Genomic DNA, 20,353 nt, shown 5'->3' with positions numbered 1-20,353 from the left:
TCTCCTTCCTCCCCCATATCCTTCAGCCCCACTGCGATGTCTACACTCCTCTGATTCAGGCTGCACCTACATTCACGATTTTTATTCAAGAGCAAAGATGCTGGAAGTCTGAAGCGAAAACACAAAGGGCCAGAAATGCTCAGCAGGTCAGGCAGCATCTGAGGAGTGAGGAGCAGAGGCGACGTTTCAGATCAACGACCTTCCATCAGAACGAGGGGGTAAGTTCCAATGAAGGATCGTTGAACTGAAGATGCGAGGGATGACAGATGCTGGAATCCAGAGCAGAAACGTAATATGTGCTGGAGGAACTCAGCCAGTCAGGCAGCATCTGTGGAGGGAAATGGACAGGCAATGTTTCGGGTCAGGACCCTACTACAGATTGGACTGATGTGTCAACTTCACCACAGATAACCATGCCTTTAACCACCTCAAATTCCCTCTCTCTTCATTCAAAATCCATATTAATCCATTTAAGGCGAAGGGGAAAAGATTTAATAGGAATCTAAAGGGGTAACTATTTCCACACAAAGGGTGGTGGGTGTATGGAACGAGCTGCCAGAGGAGGTAGTTGAAGCTGGGACTAGCCCAACATTTAAGTCAGACAGTGCATGGATAGGACAGGTTTGGAGGGATATGGACCAAATGCAGGCAGGTGAGGCTAGTGTAGCTGGGACATTGTTAGCCGGTGTGGGCAAGTTGGGCCGAAGGGCCTGTTTTCATACTGTGTCACTCGATGACTCTATACGCCTTAGTATTTTGAACAAGCATTTGCTCAACTGTTCCCCAATCTCCTAATGTGGCCCAGTGACAAATCTGTTGATCTAACTCTTCGAGGAACAATCTTGCCATTTACAGCATAGAAACATAGGAACATAGAACAGTACAGGACATATTCCTCAACCCTGACCATGATGCCAATCTAAACTAATCCCGTCTACCTGCACAACGTCCATATCCCTCTATCCCCTGTGTAGGAAAGAACTGCAGATGCAGATGCTGGTTTAAACCGAAGATAGACACAAAATGCTGGAGTAACTTCAGCTCTCAGCCTGAAGAAGGGTCTCGACCCGAAACGTCACCCATTCCTTTTCTCCAGAGATGCTGCCTGTCCCGCTGAGTTACTCCAGCATTTTGTGTGTATCTTCCCTCTATACCCTGCCTGTCCATATGCCTGACTGAACGCTTTCTTAAATGCCGCAGCCTAAATGCTCCTTGGACATTTATATATTACTAGACCAACTGGGACCCGTAGGGTGCCTGTCACACGGGAGGCCTGGTCCCCCAATAAGCCGTTCCCCTTATTCCAGCACTCACCCATAGCCGACAACTGCGCAGGGGCTGCTCATTTTGCCTTATTCAGCCTCACTCAATTTTAAACTTAAAAAAAATACATTTGCACTTGCTTGGGCGAGCAGAAGTCAGTGTACTTGGATAGCAACAATGTTGTGAGTAGGGCTAAGCACAGGGGAAAAGCACTTATTTTATCCACGTTTCTGCACATTTATGAACATTTTCATACATAACTCAGGAAATAATGCATCAAATTTTCAGATGAGGCGAATTTTGACATCGTGGCGTAAATCTCTATCGGAATATGTAAACATTTCACCGTTAGCGCGTCGTGTTTTCGAGGAGATGTGAAACGCAGACGAACACGCGAATACACAAATAAATACACACGCACATCCAAGATCAGAGTTTCAAACGTATATAGATGTAGAAATTTCCTGTGCATGCCGCAGGTTTTCGTTGCAGCATCTTTTAATGTTTTCAAAGCCACGAACTGATAAATCTGTCTGGGTATAAAATTAAAACCCAACGCGAGCCCAAGTTTGTTTTCCCCCCCTAACCGTTTCCATGTACGTTCCATGCACCATAACTACACCGATTCCAAACACACTAGTGATCTGTTTAAGGGTGAGACACCAAACTCAGACCAAGAGCTGGGGGAAATGTGATACAGAGAGTCATAGACCCTTTAGCCCACTGACTAAGCAAACCACCCTGCCAATGTTTTACTTAGAGATACAGCGCGGAAACAGGTCCTTCGGTCCACTGAGTCCACACCGACCAGTGATCACACATACACTAGCACTATTTTACACACTAGGGACAACTTACAATTTTTACCGAAGCCAATTAATTTGAAACCTGTATGTCTTTGGAGTGTGGGAGGAAACCGGAGCACCCGGAGAAAACCCAAGCTGTCATGGGGAGAACGTACAAACTCTGTATAGACAGCACCCATAGTCAGGATCGAACCTGGGTCTCTGGCACTGCAAGGCAGCAACTCTACCACTGCGCCACCGTACCTCCTAATTATCTGGGTGTGTTGCGTTTACAGACCTGTTATGCTGCTGCAAGTAAGAATGTCATTGTTCTGATGTCATAGAAACGTAGAAACATAGAAAATAGGTGCAGGAGTAGGCCATTCGGTCCTTCGAGCCTGCACCGCCATTCGATATGATCATGGCTGATCATCCAACTCAGTATCCCATCCCTGCCTTCTCTCCATACCCCCTGATCCCTTTAGCCACAAGGGCCACATCTAACTCCGTCTTAAATATAGCCAATGAACTGGCCTCAACTACCTTCTGTGGCAGAGAGTTCCACAGATTCTCCACTCTCTGTGTAAAAAATGATTTTCTCATCTCGGTCCTAAAAGACTTCCCTCTTATCCTTAAACTGTGACCCCTAGTTCTGGACTTCCCCAACATCGGGAACAATCTTCCTGCATCTAGCCTGTCCAACCCCTTAAGAATTTTGTAAGTTTCTATAAGATCCCCCCTCAATCTTCTAAATTCTAGTGTGTACAACCCGAGTCTATCCAGTCTTTCTTCATATGAAAGTCCTGCCATCCCAGGAATCAGTCTGGTGAACCTTCTCTGTACTCCCTCTATGGCAAGAATGTCTTTCCTCAGATTAGGAGACCAAAACTGTACGCAATACTCCAGGTGTGGTCTCACCAAGACCCTGTACAACTGCAGTAGAACCCCCCTGCTCTTATACTCAAATCCTTTTGCTATGAATGTCAGTACGTATGACAATTTAAAACCCTTGACTCTTGACAGAGGAAGCGTTAGACAGTAACAGATAAAATGGCAGACATTATACAAAGATACTGACACAATGTTCAGACCTAAGGTGCTTTTGCAATGCGCTCTGAAGCTGATTTAAGCCATTCACCAACAGAGAGTTGTATGGTTTGGGAACAGCTCCATCCAAGACCACAAGAAATTTCTGAGAATTGTGTTCTGCAGCTCAGACCATCACACAAACCAACCTCCCTTCCATTGATCTTACTTACACCTCACACTGCCTCGGCAAGGCCACCAGCATAATCTAGGACGAGTTTCAAGAATGGCTTCCTCTAGGCTTTCTCCTGGTGCTCCCGTTTCCTCCCACACTCCAAAGATGCACAGATTTGTAGTGTTAAAGGACTTCTGTAAATTGGCCCTAGTGGGTCGGATAGTGCTAGTGTGAGGGGTGATCGGCAGGTCGGCGCGGACTCAGTGGGACGAAGGACCTGTTTCCACGCTGTATCTCTAAACTAAATTGTACGCACTATCGCCACTGTGTGTTGACGGTGGGGAGGATGAATATTTAGGATGATGGATTGGGTTTGAATCACATGTGCCTACTTGGATAACACTTTTAAAGAGCCAGCATCATTTAGTTTAGTGTATTATTGTCACATGCACAGAGGTACATTGAAAAGCCTTTTTGTCGCCTGATTTCCAGTCAGCAGAAAGACTATACATGATTCACAATCAAGCCATCCATAGTGTAGAGATACAGGATAATATAGGAAAATTAGCGAGTCAGGACTTTCATATGAAGAAAGACTGGATAGACTCGGCTTGTACTCGCTAGAATTTAGGAGATTGAGGGGGGATCTTATAGAAACGTACAAAATTCTTAAGTGGTTGGACAGGCTAGATGCAGGAAGATTGTTCCCGATGTTAGGGAAGTCCAGGACAAGGGGTCACAGCTTAAGGATAGAGGGGAAATCCTTTAAGACCGAGATGAGAAAAACATTTTTCACACAGAGAGTGGCCGATTAGGAAAGGGGGAGATGCAACGAGACCTGGGTGTCATGGTACACCAGTCATTAAAAGAAGGCATGCAGGTGCAGCAGGCAGTGAAGAAGGCGAATGATATGTTAGCATTCATAGCAAAAGGATTTGAGTATAGGAGCAGGGAGGTTCTACTGCAGTTGTACAGGGGAATAACATTCAGTGCAAGATAAAGTCCAGTAAAGTCATAACATGATTCTTTAATACTATCTTGTTATTATCACATCATTTTTCATATGGTCACTTCTGTCAATTTGTAATATTATTTAATTTTAACTGCTTTAAATTTGTTTTTCTATTCTGAATGGAAAGTGTTTCAAACACGGGGAATAAACTCTGATGTGAATCTTCTTGTCAACCATTTAAAGAGAGTTATTTTACATCATTTCAATACACCGATTTATATCTAGTCCTGGGAAAGGCTGAATTAGAGGAACAACTATTGCATTTCTATTGCATTTCTATAGTAAAACTTCACAAGGTGCTGCACAGGAGAGCTATGAAAGATAAACCTGATATTAAGCTGGTATATTATAGCAGATGTCGTAAAGCTTGGCCAAAGCAGGAGGTTTTAAAGAGAATCTTACAGGCGGGTGGGAAGTCTTTAGACTTAAGAGATACGGCGCAGAAACAAGCCCTTTGGCCCACCAGGTTCGTGCCGACCAGCGATCACCCCGTACACTAGCACTGTCCTACACACACCAGGGACAATTTACAATTTTGCCAAGCCAATTATCCGACAAATCTGTCCGTCTTTGGGATGTGGGAGCAAACCGGAGCACCCGGAGAAAACCCACGCAGGTCACGGGGAGAACGTACAAACTCCGTACAGGCAGCATCCGTAGTCAGGATCGAACCCGGGTCTCTGGTGCTGTAAGGCAGCAACTCTACTGCTGCGCCACCGTGCCTCCCCTAAGGTGGAGAGAGTTAGAGAGAGAGAAAGTTTAAAGTTTAAGTAGCTGAAGACTAGACCGGCAATTATGTGGTCATTAAAAATGAAGGACAATCAGGAAACTAGCAATGGATTATATTCCTTCTCCCATCTCAGCGATGAATAAATATTAAATTTCATACGGGACCTTGAAGACAATGAGTGAACAGTTTGTACAAAAGTTTGTTAACTATCCCTATGTAAGGTATTACTTTTTTTATTTATTCACTTGCAGGGTGTAGATCTCATTTTGAATGCTTGTGTTTACTGTTCACCTGTAATTGCCCCTGAACAGAGTAGAGAGTTTGAATCTGTATCTTACATATACAAGCGGTAGATTTCATGTTCTTCAATCGAATTAGCAGATATAATTCAAATTAAGTCGAATAAGCAGAATGAGGCCATTTGGTCCATCGAGCCCATTCTGCCATTCAACCACGGCTGATCTATCTTTCCCTCTCAATCCCATTCTCCTGCCTTCTCCCCGTAACCCCTGACACCTGTACTAATCAAGAATTTATCAATCTTCGCTTTAATAGTACCATTGACTTGGCCTCCACAGCCGTCTGTTGCAATAAATCCCACAGATTCACCACCCTCTTGCTAAGGAAATTCCTCCTCATCTCCTTTCTAAAGGTACCTCCTTTTTTTCATTTATATCATTTACTGAAGAGCATTAGTGCACCGAGTGGGTTTTATTTACAATCCTCTTGCTTCATATTCAGAATTACTGACGTTTTTTTACCAAAGTATTCCAGATTTACGGAATCTTTGTGAGTTTAAATTTCCTCAGCTGTTGTGGATGGATCTATGGGTGAATGGTGCAAAGCTCTGGCTGATATCCCTGTAACTCAACCTCTACACGGCCATCAGCCTGAAATACATCTAATATATACTCATCCTTTTCCCCTCACATCCCCACATTGGATCCCCACATTGGTCTGAAGAAGAGTCTCGACCGGAAACGTCACCCATTCCTTCTCTCCAGAGATGCTGCCTGTCCCGCTGAGTTACTCCAGCATTTTGTGTCTACCTTCAATTTAAACCAGCATCTGCAGATCCTTCCTACACATCCCCACATTGGACACACGTTGTAGAGAGAAATCATCATCACCGTCGTCGAAAACATTAGTGACGCAGTGGTGCTGGTTTCCGACGGGAACGGTGACGGACGCACCACACATCCCTGTCCTCCAGTTCCTGCGGACTACCGCCGCTGGAAGTATAGGATTCTGGTGTGTGTGTTTTATCATCGTTCCTTACAATGCCGTGTACGACAGTGATCGCAACTTCTACTGAAGTATGGATGGCCATTGGCTCGCTAGGAGCTCATCCACCCTTTGACAGGTCTTGTTTTTGGTCCTGCTGGGGGTCCACAGCCTCCTCCTCACCTGGCAAACCAGGTGGGGGAGACAGTTTAGTTGCCGACTATCCGACCATGGAGCAGGTAGCCCGGGATTACATTCACCAAATAAAGGTTCACCAGTACATATTGTCCCAATTATACCCATCGCAAGTAATGACTTTACTTCAAATACACATTTTCAATGTAATATTTAGTTTAGTTTAGTTTTGTTTATTGTCATCTGTACCGAGGTACAGAGAAAAGCCTTTTAGTTTAGTTTAGTTTATAATATAGTTTAGAGATACTTTAGACTTTTGACTTTAGAGATATAGCGCGGAAACAGGCCCCTCGGACCTCAGATTCCGCGCTGACCACCAATCTCTGACCCTACACACACTAGGGACAATTTACAACTTTACCAAGCCAATTAGCCTAGAAACCTGTATGTCTTTGGTGTGTGGGAGGAAACCGGAGCACCCGGGGAAAACCCCACGCAGGTCACGGGGAGAACGTACAAACTCCGTACAGACAGCACCCGTGGTCAGGATCGAACCCGGGTCTCTGGCGCTGTGAGGCAGCAACTCTACCGCTGCGCCACCATGTTGCGTGCTATCCAGAAAGACCACACATGATTACAATCGAGCCGTCCACAGTGGACGAATACAGGATAAAGGGTGGAAGAGCAGAGTTTAAGTAAGAAGTGCTGCTGTTGCAGTTGAGGTTTCAAAGAGTTGAGCGATTGTATGAATGATTGCAGATCCACTTATGGGACCAGCACACAGAGAGTCACCTGGCTTGGCCCCATTTTAGCCCATTGAAAATCGAACCAATGAGTAAAACCACAACTGAAGGTGTGACAAAGAGACAAATGTTGAATGGCCCATGACCCGAAACATCAACTCTGTTTCTCTCTCCACAGAAAAGAAATAGGTGATTTTCGTGGTGGGGACCCTTCTTCAGTCCTTTGGTGTGAATGTATAATCTATGTATAATCTATACAATCTCAATAGACAATAGACAAATGCTGCAGGAGTAGGCCATTCGGCCCTTCGAGCCAGCACCACCATTCAATGTGATCATGGCTGATCTCTATCTCAATTGATTCATACTCTACCCCAAATTTTACACAATTCTAATCAAAAATATCTCAAATATAGCTCAAACACAAATGTTGTTTATAGGAACATTCCCTGATCTTCTAAATGACTAATTTGACTAATTAATTAACTGTGGTCCAGAAATAGGTTTAAGGTGAAGGGGGAAAGATTTAATAGGAATCTGAGAGGTAACTTTTATGCACAGAGTGGTGGGTGTATGGAACGAGCTGCCGGAGGAGGTAATTGAGACAGGTACTATTGCAACAATAGACAATAGACAATGGGTGCAGGAGTAGGCCATTCGGCCCTTCCAGCCAGCACCGCCATTCAATGTGATCGTGGCTGATCATCCACAATTAGTTCCCCGTTCCTGCCTTCTCCCCATATCCTTTGACTCCGCTATCTTTAAGAGCTCTGTCTAGCTCTCTCTTGAAAGTATCCAGAGAAGCAGCCTCCACTGCCCTCTGAGGCAGAGAATTCCACACTCTCACAACTCTCTGTGTGAAAAAGATTTTCCTCATCTCCGTTCTAAATGGCTTACCCCTTATTCTTAAACTGTGGCCCCTGGTTCTGGACTCCCCCAACACCGGGAACATGTTTCCTGCCTCTAGCGTGTCCAAACCCTTAATAATCTTATATGTTTCAATACGTTGCCCTCTCATCCTTCTAAATTCCACAGTATACAAGTCCAGCCGCTCCATTCTATCACTATATCACAGTCCTACCATCCTGGGAATTAACCTGGTGAACCTACGCTGCACTACCTCAATAGCAAGAATGTCCTTCCTCAAATTGGGGGACCAAAACTGCACACAATACTCCAGGTGTGGTCTCACTAAGGCTCTGTAAAACTGCAGTAGGACCTCTTTGCTCCTATACTCGACCTAACATTTAAGAAACATTTAGGCAGGTGGGGTAGGATAGGTTTAAGGGATATGGTCCAAACACAGGCAGGTAGGACTGGTGTAGATGGGACATGTTGGCTGGTGTGGGCAAGTTGGGCCGAAGATCCCGTTTCCAAGCTGTAAGACTCTACGAATTGACAAAAATCCAAATGCACTCTGATCCAAAATAATTCAAATACTGCTTCCCAAAATGGTTATTTTCCGAAGAGATTTTTTTTTTCTTTTAATAAATCCACCGTTTCACTTAATTCATCAGGACAGATGGGGCTGGTCCGTGAGCTCATCAGAGAAGATTAACTCCGGATGGAATGAGCATGAAGGGTAAAGCGATTTAGGTTGATCGCCAGGAGAACGGAGCCAAGAGTGGGTCTTGGTGGAATTAGGAGCGGACAATTCAGATCCCACCACGAGGGAGGAGAAGAGGCGACGCGAATATTATCCCCGCACCCACCAGCGTCAGCCCAGCCCGATTAGTTGGGGTGCACTTGCTCCGTTTAAAAACCCCTTGATCCAATTACGGCCAAATCAAACCAAACCCCCACACACTTTCCCTGCAAGCTCGCTTAGCGGTGGGGGCAGAATCTTCCCTCGAAATGGTTTTGTTCTAGATGGATTTTTTTTTAAATTGGGTCTAAAGTAGGGTGAGAATTCTGAGGGAGTTCTCGCCCCGTTTCTTTCATAAGGTTATAAATGATAGGAGTAGAATTTCGGCCATTCGGCCCATCCATTCTACTCCACCATTCAATCTTGGCTGATCTATCTCTTCCTCCTAACCCCATTCTCCTGCCTTGTCCCCCCAAACCCCCGGTACTTGTGTCACTGGGAGTCGCTGATAAACACCCACACCTGGTCACTGCGTCCTTGGAGAGGCGATGGGAACCCCCCCCCCCCAACCCGTCTCCATCAGCCCCTGCCTCCCTCCCTCCCTCTCTCTCCCCCTCCCTCTTTCCCTCCTTCCCTCTCTCCCTCCCTCGCTCCCTCCCTCCTTCCGTCCCTCCCTCTCTCCCTCTCTCCCTCCTTCCCTCTCTCCCTCCCTCCTCTCCCCTCCTTCCCTCTCTCCCTCACTCCTTCCCTCTCCCCCTCCCTCCCTCTCTCCCACTCTCCCTCTCTCCATCCCTCTCTCCTTCATTCCCTCTCTCCCTCCCTCTCTCTCTCCCTCTCCCCCTCTCTCCCCCTCCCACCTTCCCTCTCTCCCTCCCTCTCTTCTTCCCTCTCTCCCTCCCTCCCTCCCTCTCTCCCTCCCTCTCTCCCTCTCTCCCTCTCTCCCTCTCTCCCTCCCTCAGGTTACACAGTCAACTGTGTCCAACACCCTAGATCGCTTCCCTTGCGTGTGTATAAATGATTGTTTTTTTAAACAAGAAAATAAGAGTTGCTTGTTTGTGTCGCTGGGTCTTCGCGAGTGGCAAGGGTATGTTGAGCGAGGCAGAAAATGCTGGAGTAACTCAGCGGGTCGGGCAGCATCTGGGGAGAAAAGGAATAGCTGACGTTTCCGATCGAGACCCATCATCACTGAGAGAGAGCGTGTGGAGGAAGGAATTTGCAGATGCTGGTTTAAAGCGAAGATCGGCTGTTCCTTTTTCTCCAGAGATGCTCTCTGACCCGCCGGGTTACTCCAGCTTTTTGCGTCTGTCATTGAGAGAGTGGTTGGTACAGCATCGTCGTGGAGACACAGAATTGCCGAAGTGCTGGAGGAACTCAGCGGCTCAGACAGCATCTGTGGAGGGAATAGAAGCCCGGTGTGCTAAAAAACATGGAGGTGATTTTGAACTACAAACTATCCAGACCCACCTCGCTTCATAAAGGGCATGAGAGTTATCGAATGTAACAGATTTGTTGGGCTGGTTTCAGAGACGGGGGGGGGGGGGGGGGGGGGTTGGGGGTGGTGGCGCAAATGCTCGGCAGTGCCGGCTTGGAGTCTTGTGGAAAAGTCAATGGGAATGTGGGAATATTTTTGCAGGGAACAGGACTACAAGTGAAAATGTATTTAATCCGGGATTTGGAAAGGTACACGGGGGAAATGATTAGTAACGTTACTGGAGAATTGGCAATAGACAATAGACAATAGACAATAGGTGCAGGAGTAGGCCATTCGTCCCTTCGAGCCAGCACCGCCATTCAATGTGATCATGGCTGATCATCCACAATCAGTACCCCGTTCCTGCCTTCTCCCCATATCCCCTGACTCCGCTATCGGCGCACTGGGAAACTTCTGTAAAACGGTGGTAGAGTTGCTGCCTGACAGCGCCAGAGACCCGGGTTCGATACCGACTACCGGTGCTGTCTGAACGGAGTTTGTACTCCGGAGTTCTCCACGTGACCGCGTGGGTTTTCTCCGGGAGCTCCGGTTTTCCCCCACATTGCAAAGTTTGTAGGTTAAATGGTTTCTGTTAAATTGTAAATTGTCCATAGTGTGTGTAGCTATAGTGCTAGTACACACTCGGCGCCGGCTCGGTGAGTGTGTCCACGCTGTATCTCCAAAAGTCCAAAGACTTCATAATTTCTCTCTCATCCTAAATCCCGCTTGTCTATGTGTCAGCCTCTGCAATCTTGCTGACTCCTACACAGCGCTGTTACTCCAGTTGGATCTTGTATTTCCATACTAACCTGCTGCCGCTCTATCCCTGTGTGGGAAGGAACTGCAGATGCTGGTTTAAACCGAAGATAGGCGCAAAAAGTGTGAGAAAATTGTCCTTTAAAATCATTTTCTTCTCTCCTACTTGTAGACCTATGAAGGGTCTAGGCCCCCTAAACGTCGCCTATTTCCCTCGCTCCATAGATGCTGCCTCACCCGCTGCGTTTCTCCAGCATTTTGTCGACTCACGAAAAAGCTGGAGTAACTCAGCGGGTCGGGCAGCATCTCTGGAGGGTAGGAATAGGTGGCGCTTCGGGTTGAGAACTTTCTTCCTGAATCGTCACCTATTTCTTTTCTCCGGAGATGCTGCCCGACCCGCTGAGCCTTTTGTGTCTCCCTTGTAGCCGTTTGACCCTTCCAGCTTCCGCGTCTCTGTATTCCCTTCCTATCTCAGATCAACCCGTTTAAGGGGAGAATCCCGGTTTCCGCTGCGGCTATTTCATTGACGGCAGCTTGTATCTTGTTTTATCACGTATCTCCATTGATAAATGCTCTCCCTTCTAACGAAGAACCATGTCTAATGGGAGAGAAGAACCCCTTCTGATGAAGTGCCCACAGACAGCCCTTAAATAACGTAGGAAGGAACTGCAGATGCTGGTTTAAATCGAAGAGCGACACAAAATGCTGGAGTAACTCAGCGGGTGAGGCAGCATCTATGGAGCGAAGGAAAATGTGACGTTTCGGTGAGTCTGAAGAAAGGTCTCGACCCGAAACGTCACCTTTTCCTCCGCTCCATTGATGCTGCATCACCCGCTGAGTTACTCCAGCATTTTTATCCACCTTCGTTTTTTTTCCAGCATCTGCAGTTCCTTCTTAAACACAAAAAGCTGGAGTAATTCAGCGGGACAGGCAGCATCTCTGGAGAGGAGGAATGTGTGATGTTTCGGGTCGAGACCCTTCTTCAGACTGATTCAGGCCCTCAAACACCCCCATCTCCCTCTCCCCTTTCCCTCCTCCCGCTCCAAACCCTGAACTCTATAGTTAAACTTACAGCCCAGAGACCCCGGTTCGATCCTGACTACGGGCGCAGTCCTCGTCACCTGCGTGGGTTTTCCCCGGGATCTTCGGTTTCATCCCACACTCCAAAGACGTACAGGTGGAGTCGAATAGTGTGCGGGGATCGCTGGTAGGCGCGGTGGGCCGAAGGGCCTGTTTCCGCGCTGTATCTCTAATCTAAACTAAACTAAAACAAAGCGAAACGAAACGAAACGAAACTAGCCTGTATTTGGCTCGGCTCTATATTTCTCCCACATGTGACACATGTGTACATAGAGATCAAAATAAACCTTGCAAACACAGAATTAGACGCTGCTATCAACGCTCAGGGATCTTGTATACAGCGTGAACACAGAGTGCTGGAGTAACTCAGCTGGTCAGGCAGCATCTCCGGAGAACATGGGTAGCAGCAGAAGCTCTCCGACCCGAAATGTTACCTATCCATCCATTCCTTCCACAGATGCTGCCTGACCCACGGAGTTACTCCGGCACTTGGAGTTCATGCAGTGGCGAGTGCTTCCAGCAGGATCTAACTCTGCGCTTATGGAATCTAATTGATCCTAAATGTAGGATCACAAGATTCCAGCATCTGCTGTTCCTTGTGCAAACAGTTATACCCTCCCTACTCGCCGACCATCCTAGACACAGTCTGAAGAAGGGTCTCGACCCGAAACGTCACCCATTCCTTCTCTCCAGAGATGCTGCCTGTCCCGCTGAGTTACTCCAGCATGTTGTGTCTACATCCCATACACTTGGAAACACCCAAAGCGCAATCCAAATCCATGCATCATTTTATATAATCCGAATCACCCCTGCTGGCGGGATGATGGGTTAAATAACACGATGTTATGGAAACACTCAGCGGGACAGGCAGCATCTGCGGAAAGAGAAGGAGGATTCAAGTTTAGTTTAGAGATACAGAGCAGAAACCACCGAGTCCGCGCCGACCACTAGCACTATCCAGAGACCCGGGTTCGATCCTGACTCCGGGTGCTGTCTTTGCGGAGTTTGTACGTTCTCCCTGTGGCTTGAGTGGGGTTTCTCCGGGTGCTCCGGTTACCTCCCACAGTCCAAAGACGTGCAGGTTTGTCGGTTAAAATGGCTTGGTATAATTGTAAGTGTGCGGTGGTCGCTGGTCGGTACGGATCCGGTGGGCCGAATGGCCTGTTTCCGCGCTGTATCTCTAAGATAAACCGTACTCGCTGTATACTCTGGACTCCTGTGTGCAATCTTCCACAACACACAGCTTCCGCTGCACCCATCCTCGTTTATTTTTCAGCTCAATTTCCGACTCGGTCCAACCCGCAACTACGAGAATTCCCTGGATGTTATGCGACATTAACAACAGCTTCTGCACCTTAAACGATTGCGGTCACCAGCATCTGAATAGGCGGCTGGGGTAACTAACTCAGCGGGACAGGCAGCTTCTGCAGAGGAGGAATGGGTGACGTTTCGGGTCGAGACCTTTCCTCAGACTGAGAGTCAGGGGAGAGGGAAACGAGAGATATAGACGGTGATGTGGGGAGTACACACGAATGAAAGATATTATATAAAAAAGCATATCGGTATCTCTTTCTACACCTATATCTATTATCCCACAACAAATAGAGGCAGGAAACATGTTCCCGATGTTGGGGGAGTCCAGAACCAGGGGTCACAGTTTAAGAATAAGGGGTAGTGTAGACTATTTAGAACGGAGACGAGGAAAAACGTTTTCACCCAGTGAGTTGTGAATCTGTGGAATTCTCTGCCACAGAAGGCGGTGGAGGCCAATTCACTGGATGTTTTCAAGAGAGAGTTAGATTTAGCTCTTAACGGAATCAAGGGATATGGGGAGAAAGCAGGGATTTTAGATGATCAGCCATGATCATATTGAATGGCTTTGCTGGCTCGAAGGGCCGAATGGCCTACTCCTGCACCTATTTTGGATGTGACGATGTTTCTATGTGTTGTCGGCCTGCGAGAGACCTACAAAGTCGCTCACGCCGCCTGATGCAATTCATTTGTTCAACGGCATCAAATAGATTCGTGCTGTGAAATTAACCTATTCTATGTACCGAGCTGTCCGTGTGTTTATCGGCTTGTGTGCATCATCGTACATGTAATATGCTACATCCTACCCAGTCCCACAGACACATCGGTTACCGTTCAAATGCTGGCTGTGTTTAAAAAAAACAAAAGGTCCAATTACTGTTCGAAATGCGAGTGAGCAATGTTTTTTTAATTCATTTCCCCCCGTGAATTAATTTCTCGTTTATTATATTGTTTACAGAGTAGTATGTTCACATGTGAGTGTTGGAAGGAACTGCAGATGCTGGTTTACGCCGATGATAGACATAAAAAGCTGGAGTAACTCAGCGGGTCAGGCAGCATCTCTGGAGAGAAGGAATAGGTGACGTTTCGGGTCGAGACCCTTCTTCAGATATATTACATATCACCTCGATATACATCTGTCTCCGGAGATGCTGCCTGACCCGCTGAGTTACTCCAGCTTGTTGTGCCTATCTTTGGAAGTTATGGACCTGCATTTAATGCAATGTCCAGTCCGTGTGCTGTTCAATGCTCACAGCTAGTTATGTACAAACCATCAACTTGCACTGGCCACTCGATCCAATAATGGATGTCACACACACACATCTATGCAACTTTCCACGTTTGTATCACATACACTAGCAACACCCAGAATCGAGCACGCTATTTTAAATTCGCCATCATGCATAATCCTTTAAGATATTACTCACAACATACAATCTCACACCCATTATAAGTTCATAAGTGATAAGAGCAGAATTCGACCCATCAAGTCTACTCCGCCATTCAATCATGTCTGTCTATCTCTGCCTCCTAACCCCATTCTCCGGACTTCTTCCCGGTACATTTAACCCCCGTACCAATCAAAAATCTATCTGTCTCTGCCTTAAAAATATCCGTTGACCTGGCCTCCACACCCGTCTGTGGCAATGAATTCCACAGATTCACCACCCTCTGGCTAAAGTAATTCCTCCTCATCTCCTTCTTAAAGGGACGTCCTTTTATTCTGAGGCTGTGGCCTCCGGTTCTAGACTCTCCCATTCTATTACAAGAGACCATTCGATTCAGTGATGCACATTATTGATCCAATATAAATATACACGCTAAAAGCTGCATATTTCCCTACAATTCCGCACACCTTGTGCTAATTCAATTCTCATCATCGGCATTCTGTGTGATTTTAAACGCCCAGGGATTCTCCATAACTGCGCGCCACCAGTAATTCTACACAAACAACATGTCCCAGTCACAAACAGGGCGCATTCCCGTAATGTCCGACATCCCTTCGTTAATACAGTGTCGCGTGTGTGTGTGTGTGTGTGTGTGTGTGTGTGTGTGTGTGTGTGTGTGTGTGTGTGTGTGTGTGTGTGTGTGTGTGTGTGTGTGTGTGTGTATTAAAGACAAGTGCGGCGATTGTTGTAATTTGAAATCGTTCAATCGTTCTGTTTCGAGAATCACCGAACGAAATCAATTGAGACCCAACCGTCCCAAACCACAGCCGGTATTTACGTGCTCTGATCTCATACCTCTGCTGACATATTTCCCGCAAGGTATATTTCGGCAAATTTAGAGCTAAACTAAGGAATCCAGAAACAGCCATCCGTCGATTCTCAATGAAACCGCCGGCTTCAAAAAGCGACCCCAGCCTCCAAACTTGAAGAAGGGTCTCGACCCAAAACGTCACCCATTCCTTCTCTCCAGAGATGTTGCCTGCCCCGCTGAGTTAGTCACTCCAGCATTTTTGGAGATCCCCTCGTCCCCACAAGAGAGACAACAATGACTCCAAACGGCTCCTTTAAAGGCAATCTTCCAACCAAACAGTAACCCCAAACAAGTTGTAAGAAAAACACTTTTTTTTCACACACAGAATTGTGAGTCTGTGGAATTATCTGCCTCAGAGGGCGGTGGAGGCATGTTCTCCGGATACTTTCAAGAGGGAGCTAGATAGGGCTCTTGAAGATAGCGGAGTCAGGGAATATGGGGAGAAGGCAGGAACGGGGTACTGATTGTGGATGATCAGCCATGATCACAGTGAATGGCGGTGCCGGCTCGAAGGGCCGAATGGTCTACTCCTGCACCTATTGTCTATTGTATTATGAACACTAATGTGCGTGCATCAGTAAACACTGACATTTATTCCCGGAGACACGGCCTTTATAAGTTGCTGAACGACAAGTTTATATTTACAATTGAGAAAAGTCACCGAGTATACTGAAAACAATTTGCAATCACCCAACAAGATTTAAGAAAAAGAACGGCGAGTGATGCACAACTCCCAAGCAAGCTGAATAAAAATGATTATATCTGCAGTGTTGATATTTGCACATCGCCTTGCACCGGAAACGATAACGAAAACGAAATATTTATGAATCCTCTTGTGTATTTTTGATAATATAAATCCAACGCCGGTGTGTTTAAACCCAGAGAGATAATATTGATATTAATGTGTTAACAAGCTGAACCCTTGAGTTTTAATTAAATCTTGCAATTCTCTATTCGTTGCCCTAACGAGCCGAGTGTAGAGTATTCGCTTTACAACAAGCGATTGCTACACGGTCGATGGAACTTATACTCAAGGGTCATTATGTTTGTTTCAAATTCCAACGCATTATAAACAAAATTGCCCAAACGAAAACAAGTCCCAGATTTCCCTCGGACCAACACTTGGTAAATGCAGACTCTAAAACAGGCCACAGTTACGTCGAATGATTTCCAAAGCATTGAAAGGGAATTGAAGGAATTTGTAAACACAAACTGCTGAAGTAACTCAGCGGGTCGGGCAGCAATTCTGGAGAGAAGAAATGGATGACGTTTCGGGTCGAGGCCGTTCTTCAGAGTCAGGGGAGAGGGAAACGAGAGACATAGACGGTGATATATAGAGAGATTGAACAAATGAGTGAAATACACGCAAAATAAGTAACGAAAATAAAGGAAACGAGCCATTGTTGGAAATGACACATATTCCTTTTCTCCCCTGACCCTCAGTCTGAAGAAGGGTCCTGACCCGTAAAGTCACCTATTCCTTCTCTCCAGAGATGCTGCCAGACCCGCTGAGTTACTCCAGATTTTTGTGTCTATCTTTGGTTTAAACCAGCATCTGCGATTTCTTCCTACGCACATGCAAGAATTTTAAACTCATTCGTCGTGTATGTTAGGTATAATGAGTTCAAAATTGCAACACGGCTGATACATGAACACCAATACTATTCTGATGAATTTAAAACTATTCAAATTAGCATTCAATTTGAATTGTATCTCGTTCACCGCCATGCCGTTGAAAAAGATATGTCCCTACATAGCTAAAACAAACAACGGCTCCAGTGTCATCAGATAACATATCAACGAATACTTATTGAAACAACGAACTGCAGATGCTGGTTCACACACACAAAAAAGACACAAAGTGCTGGAGTAAAACTCAGTGGATCAGGTAGCATCTCCGGAGGATGTGGATCCGTGTTCTTCAGAGATGCTGTCTGACTCACCGAGTTACATCGTGACGTTTGTTCTTTTGCTAACCAAAACCTGTTGGTATCTCTGGTTCGAGGTTTGACCCGGCGTGTATCTAGCGAATTTAATACCCTTTGGTAATAACCTCAATATGATGAAACTCGAAGACTTTTCATTGTATTTGCTAACATCGAATTAATTCTTCCAACATGTCTTTTGAGACTAAAATATCGCGGTTACCTCTCAAATGTATTCTGACATTTACACAACACGCCAATGTTTTATGCTCACATTGAAACGCAAAAACCCCCCACAAATAAACAAATGGGTTAGATTACCCTAGAATCTCCACGAGTTCGATATGTTTCAAGGTAAATATTTCTGAAGTGATTAAATGTTGTCCCACTGAAATTCTTCCTGTGATCAGCGTTCGTTCTGTTTAATGAGTTAATACCGTGTTGTACGTGAATGCGGCTGTATGTAGCGGTCATTTCTCCCTCTCGTACCGAATAGTGAAAAGGCCTGGATAGAGTGGATGTGGGGAGGATGTTTCCACTAGTGGGAGAGTCTCCGACCGGAGGCCGTAGTCTCAGAATTAAAGGATGCACCTTCAGAAAGGAGGTGAGGAGAAATGTCTTTAGTCAGAGGGTGGTGAATCTGTGGAATTCATTGCCAAGGAAGGCTGTGCAGGCCAAGTCACTGGGTAATTTTAAGGTTGGATATTGATAGGTTCGCGATTAGTACGGGTGTCAGGGGTTATGGGGAGAAGGCAGGAGAATGGGGGCGGGGGGGGGGGGGTGAGAGGGAGAGATAGATCAGCCATGATTGAATGGCGGAGTAGATTTGATGGGCCGAGCGGCCTAATTCTGTTCCTGCAACTTGAGAACTAATTTTTCTCTTTTTTAATATCTCTTTCTCACCTGAGCTCATTTCGTGACTGGCGTTCAGGTGGATGGCTCCTCGGCGCAGGGGCTGCAGGTGTACCGGGAGGGCGGCGTGGACTCCCTGGTGCTCCGACAACACGTCCAAGAAGGCCGACTGCCCGTAAAAAGCCGGCAGTCCGGCCGCCCCGACCAGACCCATCCCGGCGGGGGTCAGTACGCTCCGGGCCGACACAAGCTGAGCGCTGGGCGGCAGTGAATCCGGGATCAGCCCGGTCGGCGCCGGCGGCTCTTTATTCAGTCCCAGGATCTCTTGAATCCCAAAGCCCGTGCATCGCGACGAATTCCCGGACGCGGGGATACTTTTGGAGCGCTCGCTGCTCAACAGGCTATGAGAAATCGGAGTCGTTTTGGACTTGTTGAAATTCTCTGAAACCAATTCCTTCTTGCCGGTCATTTTGGAATAATTGGCTATGTGTTGGGTTATTGTTTTTGTTTCTTCCCTCCTACCCCCCCCCCCCCCCCCCTTTTTTTCTCTCTCTCTCTCTCTCACTCTCTGTCGTTCCCCCCCTCCCCTCTCTCCACTCTCTCCCCTCTCCGCCAGTCCCCAGTGCGCTGTTCAATGTGCAACGATCCCTTTACAAATTCCCTATTTATTTAACAGCGCCGACCCAACGGGGACAACACGAACAGCGACCAATCAGCTGCAGGGAAGCAATTAGGAAAGCAGGAAATCTCTCTCCGGCCTCTTTCAGTGAAGGGCCGCTCTCATTTCAACCTGTCACTTTCACCGCCGGCGAATCACTTTCCAACCACCTTCCTGCATGCATGCTTGCTTGTCATTTCATTTTTTTGCACGTTTTCTACAAACAAGAACTTGGACGATCCCAGTCGATATTACGACCAGAAGATAGACACACACAAAAAAAAGCTGGAGTAACTCAGCGGGACAGGCAGCATCTCTGGAGAGAAGGAATGGGCGACGTTTCTTCAGGGTCGAGACCCTTCTTCAGACAAGCATCTGCAGTTCCTTCCCACACGCGGCGTTACAACCACTTTGATTTGTTTTCTTAACGAAACCGGTTGGCATTTCACAAACAACTGTGTGTGTGTGTGTGTGTGTGTGTGTGTGTGTGTGTGTGTGTGTGTGTGTGTGTGTGTGTGTGTGTGTGTGTGTGTGTGTGTGTGTGTGTGTGCGTGTAAGGGGGGAGGTTTGGGCCGTGGGATGAGGCGGTTCGCGGCGAATGCTGTGGGTCGGAGGCACTGTTTTCCAAGTGCAACTCAAAAGTGAATTATGCCATAGTTTGGTAAACTTTGAAACGGAAACGTCTCGGCGGCAGCGCAGTCACAGTGGAGGGGATGTGTTTACATCTGTCACGGCTGCTAACTGACAAATCCTTGACATGTTTTACTAACAATAAATCCAAAACATCATTTTGCATCTCCGCCTCGCTCCTGTCTGTTTTGTTTTTTTTTGCATTTGCAGCCAGCCCATCAACTCCAGTCGCTCCTTTTACCTCTAAGCCAGTGCATTCATCTCCAGCGATGCTGCCCGAACCGCTGAGTTACTCCAGCTTTTTTGTATGTGTTTCTCATCTATCCACAACGCTCCTTTCTCCCCTCTCCTATGCCCTCGGCCCGCGAACCTGCCGAAAATATTCAAAGTAAGAAAAATGCCGAAGCGCAGAGAATATCCCTTTGATGAAGTGGACATGATTTTTATGCGCGTCGGTTAACGAGTGAGAGGCGAAATGGGAAGAAGCCGTTACAAATGTGTTAGATCTGTAACGACGGACGCGGATAGAGAGTGTATCTCCAACAAGTTGACAATATTGCTCTCTCTCTCTCTCTCCCTCTCTCTCCCTCTCTCTCTCTTTCTTTCTCTCTCTCACACACTCTCTCTCTCTATCTCTCTCTCACCCTCTCTCTCTAACACACACTCTGTCTCTCTCTAACTCTCTCTCACACACACACACATTCTCTCTCTCACACACTCTCTCTCTCTCTCT

General features: G+C 46.7%; 1 protein-coding gene across 2 annotated transcripts in view; it reads right to left on the bottom strand.

Annotated features, from left to right (window-relative positions):
- The window catches only part of vsx2 (visual system homeobox 2), a 44,031-nt gene extending 25,185 nt beyond the window's left edge, over positions 1-18,846 (bottom strand). For both annotated transcript variants that reach the window (XM_033027641.1, XM_033027642.1), the window contains exon 1: positions 18,384-18,846. In XM_033027641.1, coding sequence (XP_032883532.1) covers positions 18,384-18,801 — 418 coding nt within the window. In that variant the 5' untranslated portion in view covers positions 18,802-18,846. The remainder of the gene's footprint in view (positions 1-18,383) is intronic.
- Between the last annotated feature and the right edge of the window lie 1,507 nt (positions 18,847-20,353).

The sequence above is a fragment of the Amblyraja radiata genome, chromosome 9, assembly GCF_010909765.2.
Source record: "Amblyraja radiata isolate CabotCenter1 chromosome 9, sAmbRad1.1.pri, whole genome shotgun sequence".
NCBI classification, from domain to species: domain Eukaryota; kingdom Metazoa; phylum Chordata; class Chondrichthyes; order Rajiformes; family Rajidae; genus Amblyraja; species Amblyraja radiata.
Note: the sequence above shows the minus strand (reverse complement) of the source record. Positions and strands in the feature narration are given on the sequence as shown.